The following is a 22,617-nucleotide window of genomic DNA, read 5'->3' as shown; positions in this document are numbered from 1 at the left end:
TCTGTCTGGATACCTTCTAACAACTACCTCTCTCTCTGTCTGGATACCTTCTAACCACTACCTCTCTCTCTCTGTATACCTTCTAACCACTACCTCTCTCTGTCTGGATACCTTCTAACCACTACCTCTCTCTCTCTGTCTGGATACCTTCTAACCACTACCTCTCTCTCTCTGTCTGGATACCTTCTAACCACTACCTCTCTCTCTCTCTCTGTCTGGATACCTTGTAACCACTACCTCTCTCTCTCTGTCTGGATACCTTCTAACCACTACCTCTCTCTCTCTCTCTGTCTGGATACCTTCTAACCACTACCTCTCTCTCTCTGGATACCTTCGAACCACTACCTCTCTCTCTCTGTCTGGATACCTTCTAACCACTACCTCTCTCTCTCTGTCTGGATACCTTCTAACCACTACCTCTCTCTCTCTGTCTGGATACCTTCTAACCACTACCTCTCTCTGTCTGGATACCTTCTAACCACTACCTCTCTCTGTCTGGATACCTTCTAACCACTACCTCTCTCTCTCTGTCTGGATACCTTCTAACCACTACCTCTCTCTCTCTGTCTGGATACCTTCTAACCACTACCTCTCTCTCTGTCTGGATACCTTCTAACCACTACCTCTCTCTCTGTCTGGATACCTTCTAACCACTACCTCTCTCTCTCTGTCTGGATACCTTCTAACCACTACCTCTCTCTCTCTGTCTGGATACCTTCTAACCACTACCTGTCTCTCTCTCTCTGTCTGGATACCTTCTAACCACTACCTCTCTCTCTCTCTGTCTGGATACCTTCTAACCACTACCTCTCTCTCTCTCTGTCTGGATACCTTCTAACCACTACCTCTCTCTCTCTCTCTGCCTGGATACCTTCTAACCACTACCTCTCTCTCTCTCTCTGTCTGGATACCTTCTAACCACTACCTCTCTCTCTCTCTCTGTCTGGATACCTTCTAACCACTACCTCTCTCTCTCTCTCTGTCTGGATACCTTCTAACCACTACCTCTCTCTCTCTCTCTGTCTGGATACCTTCTAACCACTACCTCTCTCTCTCTCTCTGTCTGGATACCTTCTAACCACTACCTCTCTCTCTCTCTCTCTGTCTGGATACCTTCTAACCACTACCTCTCTCTCTGTCTGGATACCTTCTAACAACTACGTCTCTCTCTGTCTGGATACCTTCTAACCACTACCTCTCTCTGTCTGGATACCTTCTAACCACTACCTCTCTCTCTGTCTGGATACCTTCTAACCACTACCTCTCTCTCTGTCTGGATACCTTCTAACCACTACCTCTCTCTCTCTGTCTGGATACCTTCTAACCACTACCTCTCTCTCTCTGTCTGGATACCTTCTAACCACTACCTCTCTCTCTCTGTCTGGATACCTTCTAACCACTACCTCTCTCTTTCTCTCTGTCTGGATACCTTCTAACCACTACCTCTCTCTGTCTGGATACCTTCTAACCACTACCTCTCTCTCTCTGTCTGGATACCTTCTAACCACTACCTCTCTCTCTCTGTCTGAATACCTTCTAACCACTACCTCTCTCTCTCTCTCTGTCTGGATACCTTCTAACCACTACCTCTCTCTCTCTGTCTGGATACCTTCTAACCACTACCTCTCTCTCTCTGTCTGGATACCTTCTAACCACTACCTCTCTCTCTCTGTCTGGATACCTTCTAACCACTACCTCTCTCTCTCTGTCTGGATACCTTCTAACCACTACCTCTCTCTCTCTGTCTGGATACCTTCTAACCACTACCTCTCTCTCTCTGTCTGGATACCTTCTAACCACTACCTCTCTCTCTCTGTCTGGATACCTTCTAACCACTACCTCTCTCTGTCTGTCTGGATACCTTCTAACCACTACCTCTCTCTCTCTCTCTGTCTGTCTGGATACCTTCTAACCACTACCTCTCTCTCTCTCTCTGTCTGTCTGGATACCTTCTAACCACTACCTCTCTCTCTCTGTCTGGATACCTTCTAACCACTACCTCTCTCTCTCTGTCTGGATACCTTCTAACCACTACCTCTCTCTCTCTGTCTGGATACCTTCTAACCACTACCTCTCTCTCTCTGTATGGATACCTTCTAACCACTACCTCTCTCTCTCTGTCTGGATACCTTCTAACCACTACCTCTCTCTCTCTGTCTGGATACCTTCTAACCACTACCTCTCTCTCTCTGTCTGGATACCTTCTAACCACTACCTCTCTCTCTCTGTCTGGATACCTTCTAACAACTACCTCTCTCTCTGTCTGGATACCTTCTAACCACTACCTCTCTCTGTCTGGATACCTTCTAACCACTACCTCTCTCTGTCTGGATACCTTCTAACCACTACCTCTCTCTCTCTGTCTGGATACCTTCTAACCACTACCTCTCTCTCTCTGTCTGGATACCTTCTAACCACTACCTCTCTCTCTCTGTCTGGATACCTTCTAACCACTACCTCTCTCTCTCTCTCTGTCTGGATACCTTGTAACCACTACCTCTCTCTCTCTGTCTGGATACCTTCTAACCACTACCTCTCTCTCTCTCTCTGTCTGGATACCTTCTAACCACTACCTCTCTCTCTCTGGATACCTTCGAACCACTACCTCTCTCTCTCTGTCTGGATACCTTCTAACCACTACCTCTCTCTCTCTGTCTGGATACCTTCTAACCACTACCTCTCTCTCTCTGTCTGGATACCTTCTAACCACTACCTCTCTCTGTCTGGATACCTTCTAACCACTACCTCTCTCTGTCTGGATACCTTCTAACCACTACCTCTCTCTCTCTGTCTGGATACCTTCTAACCACTACCTCTCTCTCTCTGTCTGGATACCTTCTAACCACTACCTCTCTCTCTGTCTGGATACCTTCTAACCACTACCTCTCTCTCTGTCTGGATACCTTCTAACCACTACCTCTCTCTCTCTGTCTGGATACCTTCTAACCACTACCTCTCTCTCTCTGTCTGGATACCTTCTAACCACTACCTGTCTCTCTCTCTCTGTCTGGATACTTTCTAACCACTACCTCTCTCTCTCTCTGTCTGGATACCTTCTAACCACTACCTCTCTCTCTCTCTGTCTGGATACCTTCTAACCACTACCTCTCTCTCTCTCTCTGCCTGGATACCTTCTAACCACTACCTCTCTCTCTCTCTCTGTCTGGATACCTTCTAACCACTACCTCTCTCTCTCTGTCTGGATACCTTCTAACCACTACCTCTCTCTCTCTCTCTGGATACCTTCTAACCACTACCTCTCTCTCTCTCTCTGTCTGGATACCTTCTAACCACTACCTCTCTCTCTCTGTCTGGATACCTTCTAACCACTACCTCTCTCTCTCTGTCTGGATACCTTCTAACCACTACCTCTCTCTCTCTCTCTGTCTGGATACCTTCTAACCACTACCTCTCTCTCTCTCTCTGTCTGGATACCTTCTAACCACTACCTCTCTCTCTCTCTCTGTCTGGATACCTTCTAACCACTACCTCTCTCTCTCTCTCTGTCTGGATACCTTCTAACCACTACCTCTCTCTCTCTCTCTGTCTGGATACCTTCTAACCACTACCTCTCTCTCTCTCTCTGTCTGGATACCTTCTAACCACTACCTCTCTCTCTGTCTGGATACCTTCTAACAACTACGTCTCTCTCTGTCTGGATACCTTCTAACCACTACCTCTCTCTGTCTGGATACCTTCTAACCACTACCTCTCTCTCTGTCTGGATACCTTCTAACCACTACCTCTCTCTCTCTGTCTGGATACCTTCTAACCACTACCTCTCTCTTTCTCTCTGTCTGGATACCTTCTAACCACTACCTCTCTCTGTCTGGATACCTTCTAACCACTACCTCTCTCTCTCTGTCTGGATACCTTCTAACCACTACCTCTCTCTCTCTGTCTGAATACCTTCTAACCACTACCTCTCTCTCTCTCTCTGTCTGGATACCTTCTAACCACTACCTCTCTCTGTCTGGATACCTTCTAACCACTACCTCTCTCTCTCTGTCTGGATACCTTCTAACCACTACCTCTCTCTCTCTGTCTGGATACCTTCTAACCACTACCTCTCTCTCTCTGTCTGGATACCTTCTAACCACTACCTCTCTCTCTCTGTCTGGATACCTTCTAACCACTACCTCTCTCTCTCTGTCTGGATACCTTCTAACCACTACCTCTCTCTCTCTGTCTGGATACCTTCTAACCACTACCTCTCTCTGTCTGTCTGGATACCTTCTAACCACTACCTCTCTCTCTCTCTCTGTCTGTCTGGATACCTTCTAACCACTACCTCTCTCTCTCTCTCTGTCTGTCTGGATACCTTCTAACCACTACCTCTCTCTCTCTGTCTGGATACCTTCTAACCACTACCTCTCTCTCTCTGTCTGGATACCTTCAAACCACTACCTCTCTCTCTCTGTCTGGATACCTTCTAACCACTACCTCTCTCTCTCTGTCTGGATACCTTCTAACCACTACCTCTCTCTCTCTGTCTGGATACCTTCTAACCACTACCTCTCTCTCTCTGTCTGGATACCTTCTAACCACTACCTCTCTCTGTCTGGATACCTTCTAACCACAACCTCTCTCTCAGTCTGGATACATTCTAACCACTACCTCTCTCTCTCTGTCTGGATACCTTCTAACCACTACCTCTCTCTGTCTGGATACCTTCGAACCACTACCTCTCTCTCCATCCTATAATTCTGTCTCTGTCTCTCTCTCTCTCCAACCTATAATCCTGTCTCTCTCTCTCTCCACCCTATACTCCTGTCTCTCTCTCTCCCCTGTAGGAACAGGCGTCGTGGTTGTGAGGATGGTGTGATCCTATACTCCTGTCTCTCACTCCCCTGTAGGAACAGGCGTCGTGGTTGTGAGGATGGTGTGATCCTATACTCCTGTCTCTCTCTCTCCCCTGTAGGAACAGGCGTCGTGGTTGTGAGGATGGTGTGATCCTATACTCCTGTCTCTCTCTCCCCTGTAGGAACAGGCGTCGTGGTTGTGAGGATGGTGTGATCCTATACTCCTGTCTCTCTCTCTCCCCTGTAGGAACAGGTGTCGTGTGTGTGGTTGTGAGGATGGTGTGATCCTATACTCCTGTCTCTCTCTCCCCCCTGTAGGAACAGGCGTCCTGGGTGTGTGGTTGTGAGGATGGTGTGATCCTATACTCCTGTCTCTCTCTCCACCCTGTAGGAACAGGCGTCGTGGTTGTGAGGATGGTGTGATCCTATACTCCTGTCTCTCTCTCCCCCCTGTAGGAACAGGCGTCCTGGGTGGGTGGTTGTGAGGATGGTGTGATCCTATACTCCTGTCTCTCTCTCCCCCCTGTAGGAACAGGTGTCGTGTGTGTGTGGTTGTGAGGATGGTGTGATCCTATACTCCTGTCTCTCTCTCCCCCCTGTAGGAACAGGCGTCGTGGTTGTGAGGATGGTGTGATCCTATACTCCTGTCTCTCTCCCCCCTGTAGGAACAGGCGTCGTGGTTGTGAGGATGGTGTGATCCTATACTCCTGTCTCTCTCTCCCCCCTGTAGGAACAGGCGTCGTGGTTGTGAGGATGGTGTGATCCTATACTCCTGTCTCTCTCTCTCCCCTGTAGGAACAGGCATCGTGGTTGTGAGGATGGTGTGATCCTATACTCCTGTCTCTCTCTCCCCTGTAGGAACAGGCGTCGTGGTTGTGAGGATGGTGTGATCCTATACTCCTGTCTCTCTCTCTCCCCTGTAGGAACAGGCGTCGTGGTTGTGAGGATGGTGTGATCCTATACTCCTGTCTCTCTCTCTCCCCTGTAGGAACAGGCGTCGTGGTTGTGAGGATGGTGTGATCCTATACTCCTGTCTCTCTCTCTCCCCTGTAGGAACAGGCGTCGTGGTTGTGAAGATGGTGTGATCCTATACTCCTGTTTCTCTCTCTCCCCTGTAGGAACAGGCATCGTGGGTGTGTGGTTGTGAGGATGGTGTGATCCAGAGGTTGGAGCAGGACTTCAAGCAGACGTTACAACAACATAACTCTCTGGAGCAGTGGGCTGCCTGGCTGGACGGCGTGGTCTCCCAGGTCCTAAAGCCCTACCCACACAGCCCAGCAGCCTTCCCTCAGGCTGCCAAGCTCTTCCTGCTGCGGTGGAGCTTCTACAGGTGAGAGAAGAGGATGTTTTGAAGTCAGAGAAAGTGAGCATCAAATGCTCTTTGATTTGAATGTTTCCCCTCCTCTTCTTATCCCTCCCCCCTCCCTGTCTCTCTCTACCCCCCCAGTTCCATGGTGATTAGAGACCTGTCTCTCTCTACCCCCCAGTTCCATGGTGATTAGAGACCTGTCTCTCTCCACCCCCCCAGTTCCATGGTGATTAGATACCTGTCTCTCTCTACCCCCCCCCCCCCCCCCCCCCCCCCCAGTTCCATGGTGATTAGAGACTTGTCTCTCTCTACCCCCCCAGTTCCATGGTGATTAGAGACCTGTCTCTCTCTACCCCCCCCAGTTCCATGGTGATTAGAGACCTGTCTCTCTACCCCCCCAGTTCCATGGTGATTAGAGACCTGTCTCTCTACCCCCCCAGTTCCATGGTGATTAGAGACCTGTCTCTCTCCACCCCCCCCAGTTCCATGGTGATTAGATACCTGTCTCTCTCTACCCCCCCCCCCCCCCCCCCAGTTCCATGGTGATTAGAGACCTGTCTGTCTCTACCCCCCCAGTTCCATGGTGATTAGAGACCTGTCTCTCTCTACCCCCCCAGTTCCATGGTGATTAGAGACCTGTCTCTCTCTACCCCCCCCAGTTCCATGGTGATTAGAGACCTGTCTCTCTACCCCCCCAGTTCCATGGTGATTAGAGACTTGTCTCTCTCTACCCCCCCAGTTCCATGGTGATTAGAGACCTGTCTCTCTCTACCCCTCCAGTTTCATGGTGATTAGAGACCTGTCTCTCTCTACCCCCCAGTTCCATGGTGATTAGAGACCTGACTCTGCGTAGTGCTGCCAGCTTCGGATCCTTCCACCTGATCAGACTGCTGTATGATGAGTACATGTACTACCTGGTAGAACACAGAGTGGCCCAGGCTAAAGGAGAGACACCCATCGCTGTCATGGGAGAGGTACACACACACACACACACACCTGATATAGAACACAGAGTGTCCCAGGCTAAAGGAGAAACACCCATCGCTGTCATGGGAGAGGTACACACACATACCGACACACACGATGCACTGCTGATTGTCTCTCTCTCTCAGTTTGCCAGTGTGGGCAGGAGTCTGAACTGTCAGGACCCTGATAAAGGTAATGTCTCACCCTGCAACCCTTCACATCTTCCACATCTCTCATAATGTGGCCGCAATAAACCTGTAAACGGTTAATATATCTGTGTGTGTGTGTGTGTGTGTCTCAGATGAGGAAGAGGATGAGGAGGAGAGTGATGAAGAGGGGGTAGAGATGACCGTGCCGTCTAACTCCGCTGGTCTGGGAGAGGGGGAGGTGTCACTGGAGCCGCCCGTCAAGCTAGCCAGGACTGACCCCCGGGGACTGTTCAATACCACACACACAGAGTGACTCACACACACCCAACACGCACACACACTGACAACTGAAACACACGCTCTCGACTTAGCCGTTGGCTAACATGACACACACACACACACACACCCTCAACAACACACTCATCCTTTGCCTTAATGATGGTTTGCTATGAGCCCATTTGTGATCCCAATGCCATTAAGTTCCTTATCTGTTCCTGCAACCTCACACACCCTGTCTGTCTGCACCTTGATCTCTCTCTGTCTGTGTGTGTGTGTGTGTGTGTGTGTGTGTGTGTGTGTGTGTGTGTGTGTGTGTGTGTGTGTGTGTGTGTGTGTGTGTGTGTGTGTGTGTGTGTGTGTGTGTGTGTGTGTGTGTGTGTGTGTGTGTGTGTGTGTGTGTGAGCGAAGGAGAGGTTTCACAGCTTACCTTTTCATCTCTTTTAGTTATCATGGTTCCTCATCACCTTCATTGTGACATCAGAGACGGTGACCTCTTCACTAGACACACTGGTCCTTCATTGTGACATCAGAGACAGTGACCTCTTCACTAGACACACTGGTCCTTCATTGTGACATCAGAGACAGTGAGAGACCTCTTCACTAGACACACTGGTCCTTCATTGTGACATCAGAGACAGTGACCTCTTCACTAGACACACTGGTCCTTCATTGTGACATCAGAGACAGTGACCTCTTCACTAGACACACTGGTCCTTCATTGTGACATAAGAGACGGTAACCTCTTCACTAGACACACTGGTCCTTCATTGTGACATCAGAGACAGTGACCTCTTCACTAGACACACTGGTCCTTCATTGTGACATCAGAGACAGTGACCTCTTCACTAGACACACTGGTCCTTCATTGTGACATAAGAGACTGTGACCTCTTCACTAGACAGGGTAACAGTCTGTTCCAGATTTGACCAACCTATCCCACTAATTAACATTACCACTAGCTTGGCAACTTGCTGTTGGATGCAGAAACAGTCTTGTAGGAATACCGTGGCTGAGATTCAATCTGAGGTGTGTTGTAGCACCCTGAACATTTAAAGGTAATATCTGACTGAGCTGACATGCAACATTTACCGTGAACACGCTGAGGAACACTGCCTTTAAATGGGGCACTGTCAACAGAGGTCTACAACGTACCTCTGACTGAGCCGACATGCAACATTTACCGTGAACACGCTGAGGAACACTGCCTTTAAATGGGGTACTGTCAACAGAGGTCTACAACGTCCCTCTGACTGAATTCAGACCTATATGTCCCTGTCAAGAGGTCTACAACGTACCTCTGACTGAATCCAGACCTATATGTCCCTGTCAACAGAGGTCTACAACGTACCTCTGACTGAATCCAGACCTATATGTCACTGTCAGAGGTCTACAACGTACCTCTGACTGAATCCCTTCCTATATGTCCCTGTCAGAGATCTACAACGTACCTCTGACTGAATCCAGACCTATATGTCCCTGTCAACAGAGGTCTACAACGTACCTCTGACTGAATCCCTTCCTAGATGTCCCTGTCAGAGGTCTACAACGTACCTCTGACTGAATCCAGACCTATATGTCCCTGTCAACAGAGGTCTACAACGTACCTCTGACTGAATCCAGACCTATATGTCCCTGTCAACAGAGGTCTACAACGTACCTCTGACTGAATCCAGACCTATATGTCCCTGTCAACAGAGGTCTACAACGTACCTCTGACTGAATCCAGACCTATATGTCCCTGTCAACAGAGGTCTACAACGTACCTCTGACTGAATCCAGACCTATATGTCCCTGTCAACAGAGGTCTACAACGTACCTCTGACTGAATCCAGACCTATATGTCCCTGTCAAGAGGTCTACAACGTACCTCTGACTGAATCCCTTCCTATATGTCCCTGTCAGAGGTCTACAACGTACCTCTGACTGAATCCAGACCTATATGTCCCTGTCAAGAGGTCTACAACGTACCTCTGACTGAATCCAGACCTATATGTCCCTGTCAACAGAGGTCTACAACGTACCTCTGACTGAATCCAGACCTATATGTCCCTGTCAACAGAGGTCTACAACGTACCTCTGACTGAATCCAGACCTATATGTCACTGTCAGAGGTCTACAACATACCTCTGACTGAATCCAGACCTATATGTCACTGTCAGAGGTCTACAACGTACCTCTGACTGAATCCAGACCTATATGTCACTGTCAGAGGTCTACAACGTACCTCTGACTGAATCCAGACCTATATGTCACTGTCAACAGAGGTCTACAACGTACCTCTGACTGAATCCAGACCTATATGTCCCTGTCAGAGGTCTACAACGTACCTCTGACTGAATCCAGACCTATATGTCCCTGTCAGAGGTCTACAACGTACCTCTGACTGAATCCAGACCTATATGTCCCTGTCAACAGAGGTCTACAACGTACCGCTGACTGAATCCAGACCTATATGTCCCTGTCAACAGAGGTCTACAACGTACCTCTGACTGAATCCAGACCTATATGTCCCTGTCAAAAGTTTGGACACACCTACTCATTCCAGGGTTTTTCTTTATTTTAACTATGTTCTACATTGTAGAATAATAGTGAAGACATCAAAACTATGAAATAACACATATGGAATCATGTAGTAACTCAAAGTTGCCACCCTTTGCCTTGATGACAGCTTTGTCTTCACTACTATTATACAATGTAGAAAATAAATAAAAACTCTGGAATGAGTAGGTGTGTCCAAACTTTTGATTGGTTCTGTGTGAGTCAGTCAACCTGCATGGCTACAACCTTCTCTGTCCTCACCTTACCCACCCACTGTCCTGACTGCCATAGAGAGCGAGAGAAGGGGAGAGAGATTTACTGCGTTTGCCCGAGCCAGGTGTAGAGTTGAAACAGCTGTCGGTCTTCAGTCCTGATGATGTTCACTGACCTATTAGACAACCACTTAGTGTGTCCCAAACGGCATCCTATCGGTACTTCAACAGGGCACCATTTAGGACGGCTCATCAAAGATTCTAAGTATGAATATGTTAATAGCCCTCCGTGAACTCCGAGACTCCCTCCGAGACTGAAGGGGTCTTGGATGGATCAGACGCTCTAACAGTGGTGTCCTGATGTGGTGTAGAGGACGGGGTGTGTAGTTCCAAACAGGGCAGCATTCAGAAAGGTACGTTTTAGTGCATTTTTATTATTTGGCCAACTAAGAGATGACCTGTGCCTTGTAGAGTGAGACAGCGCTGGTGGTTGAATCCCAAATGGCTCCCTGTATAGTGCACTTTTTTGGACCTGAGCCCTATTGACCATGGTCTAAAGTAGTGTACTATATAGGGAATAGGGTGCCATTTCGAAGACAACCTGTGTTTTAATTAGATCTGATTAATAAAGTGTTTCTAAACCTGTGCAATCTGCCATGTGTTCCTCACTCTTTGGTAATGTATTATGAGTTATAGCAGGCATATGTAGTGTCATAAGAGAGAGGGCAGCCATAATGCATCCTGTTTCCATCCCATTCATTTGTCCCTCCATCGTCATGGCATCCACACACAACAGTAAAGTCATATCCCACCAGCAGGATACAGACCTCCACAGAAACATCTCTAATCTGTGATTGGGCAACAAGGTCAGAAGTCACAGCGAGAGCACATGCAACGTTGTATCCATGGCAACTAACTGCCAGCTCGTAGAATCAGCAAAAAGTCAGAACAGATCAGTGAATGTGTTTATTTGAAATAGATGTTACTTTAGTGACTATCATATTTATTGAACCATTATGGCCTTATTTCAACAGTATGTGTAGCATATTTTGATGTACTATCCAGAGTATTTAGCTACTGTATTACAATCACAAGATATCTAGTATATATATGTTTTGTAGACCTTTGTATTGAATCGCTGTGACTAGAGTTTGTAGTTTCAGTACTCAGTCGTTGCCATATAAAGACGTGATACCAGCCCACCTTTAGCCATTAAATACTTTACAAGTGTTTCCCCTCTTCAGTCTCTTAAAACGTAACTTTGTGTTTCTCCTTCACACACACACAGGAAACGGCAACATGCAAGGTGAATCTTTCAATTTATTTTTATCAAAAAATAATCAAGTGAACCATGCTCTCTCCGTCCAGTCTTAAAATACAGCCAGATAATGACAGGCTTGCTTAAACTCCATATCCCATAAGCCTCTGCTCCATCTAGGGTTGTAACTTTCCTGGGATGAAGGACTACGCAGTAAATCTGGGAAAGTTAACTCCATCACATACAAATACATTTATAAAGGGGACAATCTGAACTGAAACCCTATTCCCTATGTAGTGCACTACTTTTGACCAAAGCCCTATGAGAGATTATGAGGCTCTGGACAAAACGTAGTGCACTACATAGGGAGCCATTTTGGACACGAGACATACGATGGTGAAGTTGCCCTTAGACACTGATCTGCGGTCAGTTTAACATTTCCCCCCCACTAATGGTTAAGGTTAGGATTGGGGGAGGGGAAGCTGATCCTAGATCTGTACCTAGGGGGAACGTCAGTCCCTCCAGAGCGACAAATAACAGGATTGGTTCCGGTTCATGTGTAGGCCCTGTTGCAGTCAGACAGACCTGGATCAAACCAGATCGAACTGGACAAAGCCGGTTTAGAGGAGTGACCTTTAGGTTCTGAGAACAGCAACAGATTCTCGGAGGCATGAGGACCACACAACTTCTCTCTCTCACACACAGTCATAAAACAGAAAATGACATTGAACAAACCAAACTAAAAACCCACAGTAAAATCCTATTTGTTCAGTCCAGCTCTGGGTCCATGGGTCCACATTATGGTACATTATATCATCAAACAAAAACAGAAGATGTGGAAAACACAATGCCTCGTGTTTCTTCCATCCTACAACACCACACACACACACACACACACAGAGAGGCAGGTGCACAGATTCAAGTTGGCGACAACTGAGTCATGACAACATGGCACCCTATTCCCTAAATCAAGGGTTTTCAACTCTGACCCTACGAGGTCCGAAGCCTGCTTTCTGGTCTACCTGATCATTAATTGCACACACACCTGGTGTCCCAGGTCTAAATCAGTCCCTGATTAGAGGGGAACAGTGGAACTGGTGTCCCAGGTCTAAATCAGTCCCTGATTAGAGGGGAACAGTGGAACTGGTGTCCCAGGTCTAAATCAGTCCCTGATTAGAGGGGAACAGTGGAACTGGTGTCCCAGGTCTAAATCAGTCCCTGATTAGAGGGGAACAGTGGAACTGGTGTCCCAGGTCTAAATCAGTCCCTGATTAGAGGGGAACAGTGGAACTGGTGTCCCAGGTCTAAATCAGTCCCTGATTAGAGGGGAACAGTGGAACTGGTGTCCCAGGTCTAAATCAGTCCCTGATTAGAGGGGAACAGTGGAACTGGTGTCCCAGGTCTAAATCAGTCCCTGATTAGAGGGGAACAGTGGAACTGGTGTCCCAGGTCTAAATCAGTCCCTGATTAGAGGGGAACTGGTTTCCAGGTCTAAATCAGTCCCTGATTAGAGGGGAACTGGTTTCCAGGTCTAAATCAGTCCCTGATTAGAGGGGAACTGGTTTCCAGGTCTAAATCAGTCCCTGATTAGAGGGGAACTGGTTTCCAGGTCTAAATCAGTCCCTGATTAGAGGGGAACTGGTTTCCAGGTCTAAATCAGTCCCTGATTAGAGGGGAACTGGTTTCCAGGTCTAAATCAGTCCCTGATTAGAGGGGAACTGGTTTCCAGGTCTAAATCAGTCCCTGATTAGAGGGGAACAGTGGAACTGGTGTCCCAGGTCTAAATCAGTCCCTGATTAGAGGGGAACTGGTTTCCAGGTCTAAATCAGTCCCTGATTAGAGGGGAACTGGTTCCCAGGTCTAAATCAGTCCCTGATTAGAGGGGAACTGGTTTCCAGGTCTAAATCAGTCCCTGATTAGAGGGGAACTGGTTCCCAGGTCTAAATCAGTCCCTGATTAGAGGGGAACTGGTTTCCAGGTCTAAATCAGTCCCTGATTAGAGGGGAACTGGTTCCCAGGTCTAAATCAGTCCCTGATTAGAGGGGAACAGTGGAACTGGTGTCCCAGGTCTAAATCAGTCCCTGATTAGAGGGGAACTGGTTCCCAGGTCTAAATCAGTCCCTGATTAGAGGGGAACTGGTTTCCAGGTCTAAATCAGTCCCTGATTAGAGGGGAACTGGTGTCCCAGGTCTAAATCAGTCCCTGATTAGAGGGGAACTGGTTTCCAGGTCTAAATCAGTCCCTGATTAGAGGGGAACTGGTTTCCAGGTCCAGAGTGAGTCTGAAGGTCCTATATAGAGCACCACTTCTCACCACAGGCATCATGGAAACGTAGTGCACCACATGTGGAGGAGGGAATAGGAGGGAATAGGGTGGAATAGGATGGAATAGGGTGGAATAGGAGGGAATAGGAGGGAATAGGAGGGAATAGGGTGGAATAGGAGGGAATAGGGTGGAATAGGAGGGAATAGAAGGGAATAGGAGGGAATAGGGTGGAATAGGAGGGAATAGGGTGGAATAGGGTGGAATAGGAGGGAATAGGGTGGAATAGGAGGGAATAGGGTGGAATAGGGTGGAATAGGGTGGAATAGGATGGAATAGGATGGAATAGGAGGGAATAGGATGGAATAGGAGGGAATAGGAGGGAATAGGAGGGAATAGGAGGGAATAGGATGGAATAGGATGGAATAGGAGGGAATAGGAGGGAATAGGAGGGAATAGGGTGGAATAGGAGGGAATAGGAGGGAATAGGAGGGAATAGGGTGCCATTTGAGAGGGATCCTATGACTGTTACTGTAGCAGCTAAACAGGCTTGCTGTATGTGTGTCGGTGTGTGTATGGGTGTGTGTCGGTGTGTGTATGTCGGTGTGTGTGTCGGTCGGTGTATGTGTGTGTGTGTGTGTGACAGTCCGAGCCTCTGGTGTCAGGACACCCCCCTGTTGTCCCTCATAGTATGATCCAGGTACTCCGGTCGCTGTCAGCCAACACCTGTAGAGAGGAACCTGGACAGAAGAGAGGGGGACAAACAGAAAAATAAACAGATTTGAAGAATTCATTTACATAAAGTGTGTGTTTCATTTTACCAGGTCAGTTGACTGAGAACACGTTCTCATTTACCACAACAACCTGGGGAATAGTTACAGGGGAGAGGAGGGGGGATGAATTAGCCAACTGTAGATGATTAGGTGACTGTGATGGTATGAGGGCCAGATTGGGATTTTAGCCAGGACACCGGGGTTAACACCCCTACTCTTACGATAAGTGCCATGGGATCTTTAGTGACCACAGATGTCCCATCGGAAAGACGGCACCCTACACAGGGCAATGTCCCCAATCACTGCCCTGGGGCATTTGGATATAGTTTTTTAGACCAGAGGAAAGAGAGGCTCCTATTGGTCCTCCACCACCACTTCCACAGGGCCAGCATCCCTGTGGAACACTTTCAACACCTTGTAGTCAACATGGGCCAGCATCCCTGTGGAACACTTTCAACACCTTGTAGAGTCAACATGGGCCAGCCTCCCTGTGGAACACCTTGTAGAGTCAACATGGGCCAGCATCCCTGCGGAACACTTTCTACACCTTGTAGAGTCAACATGGGCCAGTATCCCTGTGGAACGCTTTCAACACGTTGTAGAGTCAACATGGGCCAGCATCCCTGTGGAACGCTTTCAACACCTTGTTGAGTCAACATGGGCCAGCATCCCTGTGGAACGCTTTCAACACCTTGTTGAGTCAACATGGACCAGCCTCCCTGTGGAACACCTTGTAGAGTCAACATGGGCCAGCCTCCCTGTGGAACACTTTCAACACCTTGTAGAGTCAACATGGGCCAGCCTCCCTGTTGAACACTTTCAACACCTTGTTGAGTCCATGTCCCCACAAATCGAAACTGTTCTCAGGGCAAAAGGTGGTGCAACTGAACATTAGGAGTTGATGTTTTGTCCACTGTGTGTATATAAGGTGTGTACCTCTGTGCAGGGCCTCGTTGGTCATGCGGTTGATGTTTTGTCCGCTGTGTGTGTGTGTGTGTGTGTGTGTGTGTGTGTGTGTGTGTGTGTGTGTGTGTGTGTATATAACATGTGTACCTCTGTGCAGGGCCTCGTTGGTCATGCGGGTGATGTTTTGTCCACTGTGTGTATATAAAGGTGTGTACCTTTGTGCAGGGCCTCGTTGGTCATGCGGTTGATGTAACGAGAGCTGCTCTCCGGAACCAGCCACTTCATCACTGTGTTCACACAAGACTTCCTGTACGAACTCCATACACTGCCACTACAGGACGGGAGAGAAGAGGGAGATATGAAAAGAGAAAGAAAAAAATGAGAGAGCGATATGAGAGATATGAAGAGAGAAAGAAATGAGGGAGAGCGATAGATATGAAGAGAGAGAGAGAGAGATCGTCTCACCTGGTCTGACCCTTGACCTCAGTGAGGTCACCGACCCCGACGGTGTGACACACTCCTGTGTTGAGGTCCCAGCTCACCTGCAGACTGGAGTGGTAGGTGTTGGGCCTGGAAGACAACTACCGGTTAGTGTGAGTGACAGTTAGAGGCAATTAAAACAGCCATCCAGACCCCAGAACACCTCACCAGATGACTAGTCAGGAAAACAGAGGAAAACAGACCTCCAGACCCCAGAACACCTCACCAGGTGACTAGTCAGGAAAACAGACCTCCAGACCACCTCACCAGGTGTCTAGACAAGAAAACAGAACTCCAGAACCCAGAACACCTCACCAGGTGACTAGTCAGGAAAACAGAGGAAAACAGCCCTCCAGACCCCAGAACACCTCACCAGGTGTCTAGACAAGAAAACAGAACTCCAGACCCCAGAACACCTCACCAGGTGACTAGCCAGGAAAACAACCCACCAGACCCCATTACACCCTAACAGGTGACTAGTCAGGAAAACAGACCTCCAGACCCCAGAACACCTCACCAGGTGACTAGCCAGGAAAACAGCCATCAAGACCCCAGAACACCTCACCAGGTGACTAGTCAGGAAAACAGACCTCCAGACCCCAGAACACCTCACCAGGTGACTAGCCAGGAAAACAGCCATCAAGACCCCAGAACACCTCACCAGGTGACCATCCAGGAAAAACAGAGAGAGAACAGCCCTCCAGACCCCAGAACACCTCACCAGGTGACTAGCCAGGAAAACAGACCTCCAGACCCCAGAACACCTCACCAGGTGACTAGAGAGGAAAACAGCCCTCCAGACCCCAGAACACCTCACCAGGTGACTAGCCAGGAAAACAGACCTCCAGACCCCAGAACACCTCACCAGGTGACCATCCAGGAAAACAGCCCTCCAGACCCCAGAACACCTCACCAGGTGACCATCCAGGAAAACAGAGGGAGAACAGCCCTCCAGACCCCAGAACACCTCACCAGGTGACTACCCAGGAAAACAGACCTCCAGACCCCAGAACACCTCACCAGGTGACTAGTCAGGAAAACAGAGGAAAACAGACATCCAGACCCCAGAACACCTCACCAGGTGACTAGCCAGGAAAACAGACCTCCAGACCCCAGAACACCTCACCAGGTGACTAGCCAGGAAAACAGACCTCCAGACCCCAGAACACCTCACCAGGTGACCATCCAGGAAAACAGACCTCCAGACCCCAGAACACCTCACCAGGTGAACATCCAGGAAAACAGAGAGAGAACAGCCCTCCAGACCCCAGAACACCTCACCAGGTGACTAGATAGGAAAACAGCCCTCCAGACCCCAGAACACCTCACCAGGTGACTAGAGAGGAAAACAGCCCTCCAGATCCCAGAACACCTCACCAGGTGACCATCCAGGAAAACAGCCCTCCAGACCCCAGAACACCTCACCAGCTGACTAGAGGAAAACAGACCTCCAGACCCCAGAACACCTTACCAGGTGACCATCCAGGAAAACAGAGGGAGAACAGCCCTCCAGACCCCAGAACACCTCACCAGGTGACTAGAGGAAAACAGCCATCCAGACCCCAGAACACCTCACCAGGTGACTAGTCAGGAAAAAAGAGGTAAACAGCCATCAAGACCCAGAACACCTCACCAGGTGACCATCCAGGAAAACAGAGAGAGAACAGCCATCCAGACCCCAGAACAACTCACCAGGTGACTAGTCAGGAAAACAGAGGTAAACAGCCATCAAGACCCCAGAACACCTCACCAGGTGACCATCCAGGAAAACAGAGAGAGAACAGCCCTCCAGACCCCAGAACACCTCACCAGGTGACTAGCCAGGAAAACAGACCTCCAGACCCCAGAACACCTCACCAGGTGACTAGAGAGGAAAACAGCCCTCGAGACCCCAGAACACCTCACCAGGTGACTAGAGAGGAAAACAGCCATCCAGACCCCAGAACACCTCACCAGGTGACTAGTCAGGAAAACAGACCTCCAGACCCCAGAACACCTCACCAGGTGACTAGCCAGGAAAACAGACCTCCAGACCCCAGAACACCTCACCAGGTGACCATCCAGGAAAACAGCCCTCCAGACCCCAGAACACCTCACCAGGTGACCATCCGGGAAAACAGAGGGAGAACAGCCCTCCAGACCCCAGAACACCTCACCAGGTGTATAGAGAGGAAAACAGCCAGGAAAACAGACCTCCAGACCCCAGAACACCTCACCAGGTGACTAGAGAGGAAAACAGCACTCCAGACCCCAGAACACCTCACCAGGTGACTAGCCAGGAAAACAGAGGTAAACAGCCATCAAGACCCCAGAACACCTCACCAGGTGACCATCCAGGAAAACAGAGAGGAAAACAGCCCTCCAGACCCCAGAACACCTCACCAGGTGACTAGCCAGGAAAACAGAGGTAAACAGCCATCAAGACCCCAGAACACCTCACCAGGTGACCATCCAGGAAAACAGAGAGAGAACAGCCCTCCAGACCCCAGAACACCTCACCAGGTGACTAGAGAGGAAAACAGCCCTCCAGACCCCAGAACACCTCACCAGGTGAACATCCAGGAAAACAGAGGAAAACAGACCTCCAGACCCCAGAACACCTCACCAGGTGACTAGCCAGGAAAACAGACCTCCAGACCCCAGAACACCTCACCAGGTGACCATCCAGGAAAACAGAGAGAGAGAGAACAGCCCTCCAGACCCCAGAACACCTCACCAGGTGACTAGCCAGGAAAACAGACCTCCAGAACCCAGAACACCTCACCAGGTGACAAGAGAGGAAAACAGCCATCCAGACCCCAGAACACCTCACCAGATGACTAGTCAGGAAAACAGAGGTAAACAGCCATCTAGACCCCAGAACACCTCACCAGGTGACTAATCAGGAAAACAGAGGAAAACAGACCTCCAGACCCCAGAACACCTCACCAGGTGACTAGTCAGGAAAACAGAGGAAAACTGACATCCAGAGCCCAGAACACCTCACCAGGTGACCATCCAGGAAAACAGAGGAAAACAGACATCCAGACCCCAGAACACCTCACCAGGTGACTAGTCAGGAAAACAGACCTCCAGACCCCAGAACACCTCACCAGGTGTCTAGACAATAAAACAGAACTCCAGACCCCAGAACACCTCACCAGGTGACTAGTCAGGAAAACAGAGGAAAACAGCCCTCCAGACCCCAGAACACCTCACCAGGTGTCTAGACAAGAAAACAGAACTCCAGACCCCAGAACACCTCACCAGGTGACTAGCCAGGAAAACAACCCACCAGACCCCATTACACCCTACCAGGTGACTAGTCAGGAAAACAGACCTCCAGACCCCAGAACACCTCACCAGGTGACTAGCCAGGAAAACAGCCATCAAGACCCCAGAACACCTCACCAGGTGACCATCCAGGAAAAACAGAGAGAGAACAGCCCTCCAGACCCCAGAACACCTCACCAGGTGACTAGCCAGGAAAACAGACCTCCAGACCCCAGAACACCTCACCAGGTGACTAGATAGGAAAACAGCCCTCCAGACCCCAGAACACCTCACCAGGTGACTAGAGAGGAAAACAGCCCTCCAGACCCCAGAACACCTCACCAGGTGACCATCCAGGAAAACAGCCCTCCAGACCCCAGAACACCTCACCAGCTGACTAGAGGAAAACAGACCTCCAGACCCCAGAACACCTTACCAGGTGACCATCCAGGAAAACAGAGGGAGAACAGCCCTCCAGACCCCAGAACACCTCACCAGGTGACTAGAGGAAAACAGCCATCCAGACCCCAGAACAACTCACCAGGTGACTAGTCAGGAAAAAAGAGGTAAACAGCCATCAAGACCCAGAACACCTCACCAGGTGACCATCCAGGAAAACAGAGAGAGAACAGCCATCCAGACCCCAGAACAACTCACCAGTCAGGAAAACAGAGGTAAACAGCCATCAAGACCCCAGAACACCTCACCAGGTGACCATCCAGGAAAACAGAGAGAGAACAGCCCTCCAGACCCCAGAACACCTCACCAGGTGACTAGCCAGGAAAACAGACCTCCAGACCCCAGAACACCTCACCAGGTGACCATCCAGGAAAACAGCCCTCCAGACCCCAGAACACCTCACCAGGTGACCATCCGGGAAAACAGAGGGAGAACAGCCCTCCAGACCCCAGAACACCTCACCAGGTGTATAGAGAGGAAAACAGCCAGGAAAACAGACCTCCAGACCCCAGAACACCTCACCAGGTGACTAGAGAGGAAAACAGCACTCCAGACCCCAGAACACCTCACCAGGTGACTAGCCAGGAAAACAGAGGTAAACAGCCATCAAGACCCCAGAACACCTCACCAGGTGACCATCCAGGAAAACAGAGAGGAAAACAGCCCTCCAGACCCCAGAACACCTCACCAGGTGACTAGCCAGGAAAACAGAGGTAAACAGCCATCAAGACCCCAGAACACCTCACCAGGTGACCATCCAGGAAAACAGAGAGAGAACAGCCCTCCAGACCCCAGAACACCTCACCAGGTGACTAGAGAGGAAAACAGCCCTCCAGACCCCAGAACACCTCACCAGGTGAACATCCAGGAAAACAGAGGAAAACAGACCTCCAGACCCCAGAACACCTCACCAGGTGACTAGCCAGGAAAACAGACCTCCAGACCCCAGAACACCTCACCAGGTGACCCTCCAGGAAAACAGAGAGAGAGAGAACAGCCCTCCAGACCCCAGAACACCTCACCAGGTGACTAGCCAGGAAAACAGACCTCCAGACCCCAGAACACCTCACCAGGTGACAAGAGAGGAAAACAGCCATCCAGACCCCAGAACACCTCACCAGATGACTAGTCAGGAAAACAAAGGTAAACAGCCATCTAGACCCCAGAACACCTCACCAGGTGACAAGAGAGGAAAACAGCCATCCAGACCCCAGAACACCTCACCAGATGACTAGTCAGGAAAACAGAGGTAAACAGCCATCCAGACCCCAGAACACCTCACCAGATGACTAGTCAGGAAAACAGAGGTAAACAGCCATCCAGACCCCAGAACACCTCACCAGATGACTAGTCAGGAAAACAGAGGTAAACAGCCATCTAGACCCCAGAACACCTCACCAGGTGACTAATCAGGAAAACAGAGGAAAACAGACCTCCAGACCCCAGAACACCTCACCAGGTGACTAGTCAGGAAAACAGAGGAAAACTGACATCCAGAGCCCAGAACACCTCACCAGGTGACCATCCAGGAAAACAGAGGAAAACAGACCTCCAGACCCCAGAACACCTCACCAGGTGACTAGTCAGGAAAACAGACCTCCAGACCACCTCACCAGGTGTCTAGACAAGAAAACAGAACTCCAGACCCCAGAACACCTCACCAGGTGACTAGTCAGGAAAACAGAGGAAAACAGCCCTCCAGACCCCAGAACACCTCACCAGGTGTCTAGACAAGAAAACAGAACTCCAGACCCCAGAACACCTCACCAGGTGACAAGAGAGGAAAACAGCCATCCAGACCCCAGAACACCTCACCAGATGACTAGTCAGGAAAACAGAGGTAAACAGCCATCTAGACCCCAGAACACCTCACCAGGTGACTAATCAGGAAAACAGAGGAAAACAGACCTCCAGACCCCAGAACACCTCACCAGGTGTCTAGACAAGAAAACAGAACTCCAGACCCCAGAACACCTCACCAGGTGACTAGCCAGGAAAACAACCCACCAGACCCCATTACACCCTAACAGGTGACTAGTCAGGAAAACAGACCTCCAGGCCACAGAACACCTCACCAGGTGACTAGCCAGGAAAACAGCCATCAAGACCCCAGAACACCTCACCAGGTGACTAGTCAGGAAAACAGACCTCCAGACCCCAGAACACCTCACCAGGTGTCTAGACAATAAAACAGAACTCCAGACCCCAGAACACCTCACCAGGTGACTAGTCAGGAAAACAGAGGAAAACAGCCCTCCAGACCCCAGAACACCTCACCAGGTGTCTAGACAAGAAAACAGAACTCCAGACCCCAGAACACCTCACCAGGTGACTAGCCAGGAAAACAACCCACCAGACCCCATTACACCCTACCAGGTGACTAGTCAGGAAAACAGACCTCCAGACCCCAGAACACCTCACCAGGTGACTAGCCAGGAAAACAGACCTCCAGACCCCAGAACACCTCACCAGGTGACCATCCAGGAAAACAGACCTCCAGACCCCAGAACACCTCACCAGGTGAACATCCAGGAAAACAGAGAGAGAACAGCCCTCCAGACCCCAGAACACCTCACCAGGTGACTAGCCAGGAAAACAACCCACCAGACCCCATTACACCCTAACAGGTGACTAGTCAGGAAAACAGACCTCCAGGCCACAGAACACCTCACCAGGTGACTAGCCAGGAAAACAGCCATCAAGACCCCAGAACACCTCACCAGGTGACTAGTCAGGAAAACAGACCTCCAGACCCCAGAACACCTCACCAGGTGTCTAGACAATAAAACAGAACTCCAGACCCCAGAACACCTCACCAGGTGACTAGTCAGGAAAACAGAGGAAAACAGCCCTCCAGACCCCAGAACACCTCACCAGGTGTCTAGACAAGAAAACAGAACTCCAGACCCCAGAACACCTCACCAGGTGACTAGCCAGGAAAACAACCCACCAGACCCCATTACACCCTACCA

At 49.7% G+C, this 22,617-nt stretch overlaps 2 protein-coding genes across 3 annotated transcripts in view; one reads left to right on the top strand and one right to left on the bottom strand.

Moving 5' to 3' along the window:
- Positions 1-7,780, top strand: part of LOC139405417 (MHC class II regulatory factor RFX1-like) — a 62,065-nt gene extending 54,285 nt beyond the window's left edge. The window contains exons 14-17 of the mRNA XM_071147740.1: positions 5,921-6,132; positions 6,932-7,085; positions 7,224-7,269; positions 7,379-7,780. Of these exons, the coding sequence (XP_071003841.1) occupies positions 5,921-6,132; positions 6,932-7,085; positions 7,224-7,269; positions 7,379-7,539 (573 nt within the window). The 3' untranslated portion in view covers positions 7,540-7,780. The remainder of the gene's footprint in view (positions 1-5,920; positions 6,133-6,931; positions 7,086-7,223; positions 7,270-7,378) is intronic.
- Positions 7,781-11,557: 3,777 nt separating this feature from the next.
- LOC139405412 (DDB1- and CUL4-associated factor 15-like) overlaps positions 11,558-22,617 on the bottom strand; it is a 37,717-nt gene continuing 26,657 nt past the window's right edge. For both annotated transcript variants that reach the window (XM_071147734.1, XM_071147735.1), the window contains exons 11-13: positions 15,920-16,024; positions 15,670-15,785; positions 11,558-14,515 (exon numbers count right to left, since the gene is read on the bottom strand). In XM_071147734.1, the coding sequence (XP_071003835.1) occupies positions 14,460-14,515; positions 15,670-15,785; positions 15,920-16,024 (277 nt within the window). In that variant the 3' untranslated portion in view covers positions 11,558-14,459. The remainder of the gene's footprint in view (positions 14,516-15,669; positions 15,786-15,919; positions 16,025-22,617) is intronic.

This window comes from Oncorhynchus clarkii, unplaced genomic scaffold (assembly GCF_045791955.1).
Source record: "Oncorhynchus clarkii lewisi isolate Uvic-CL-2024 unplaced genomic scaffold, UVic_Ocla_1.0 unplaced_contig_11936_pilon_pilon, whole genome shotgun sequence".
In the NCBI taxonomy this organism is placed as follows: Eukaryota; Metazoa; Chordata; class Actinopteri; order Salmoniformes; family Salmonidae; genus Oncorhynchus; species Oncorhynchus clarkii.
This window is presented reverse-complemented; position numbering and strand designations above follow the sequence as displayed.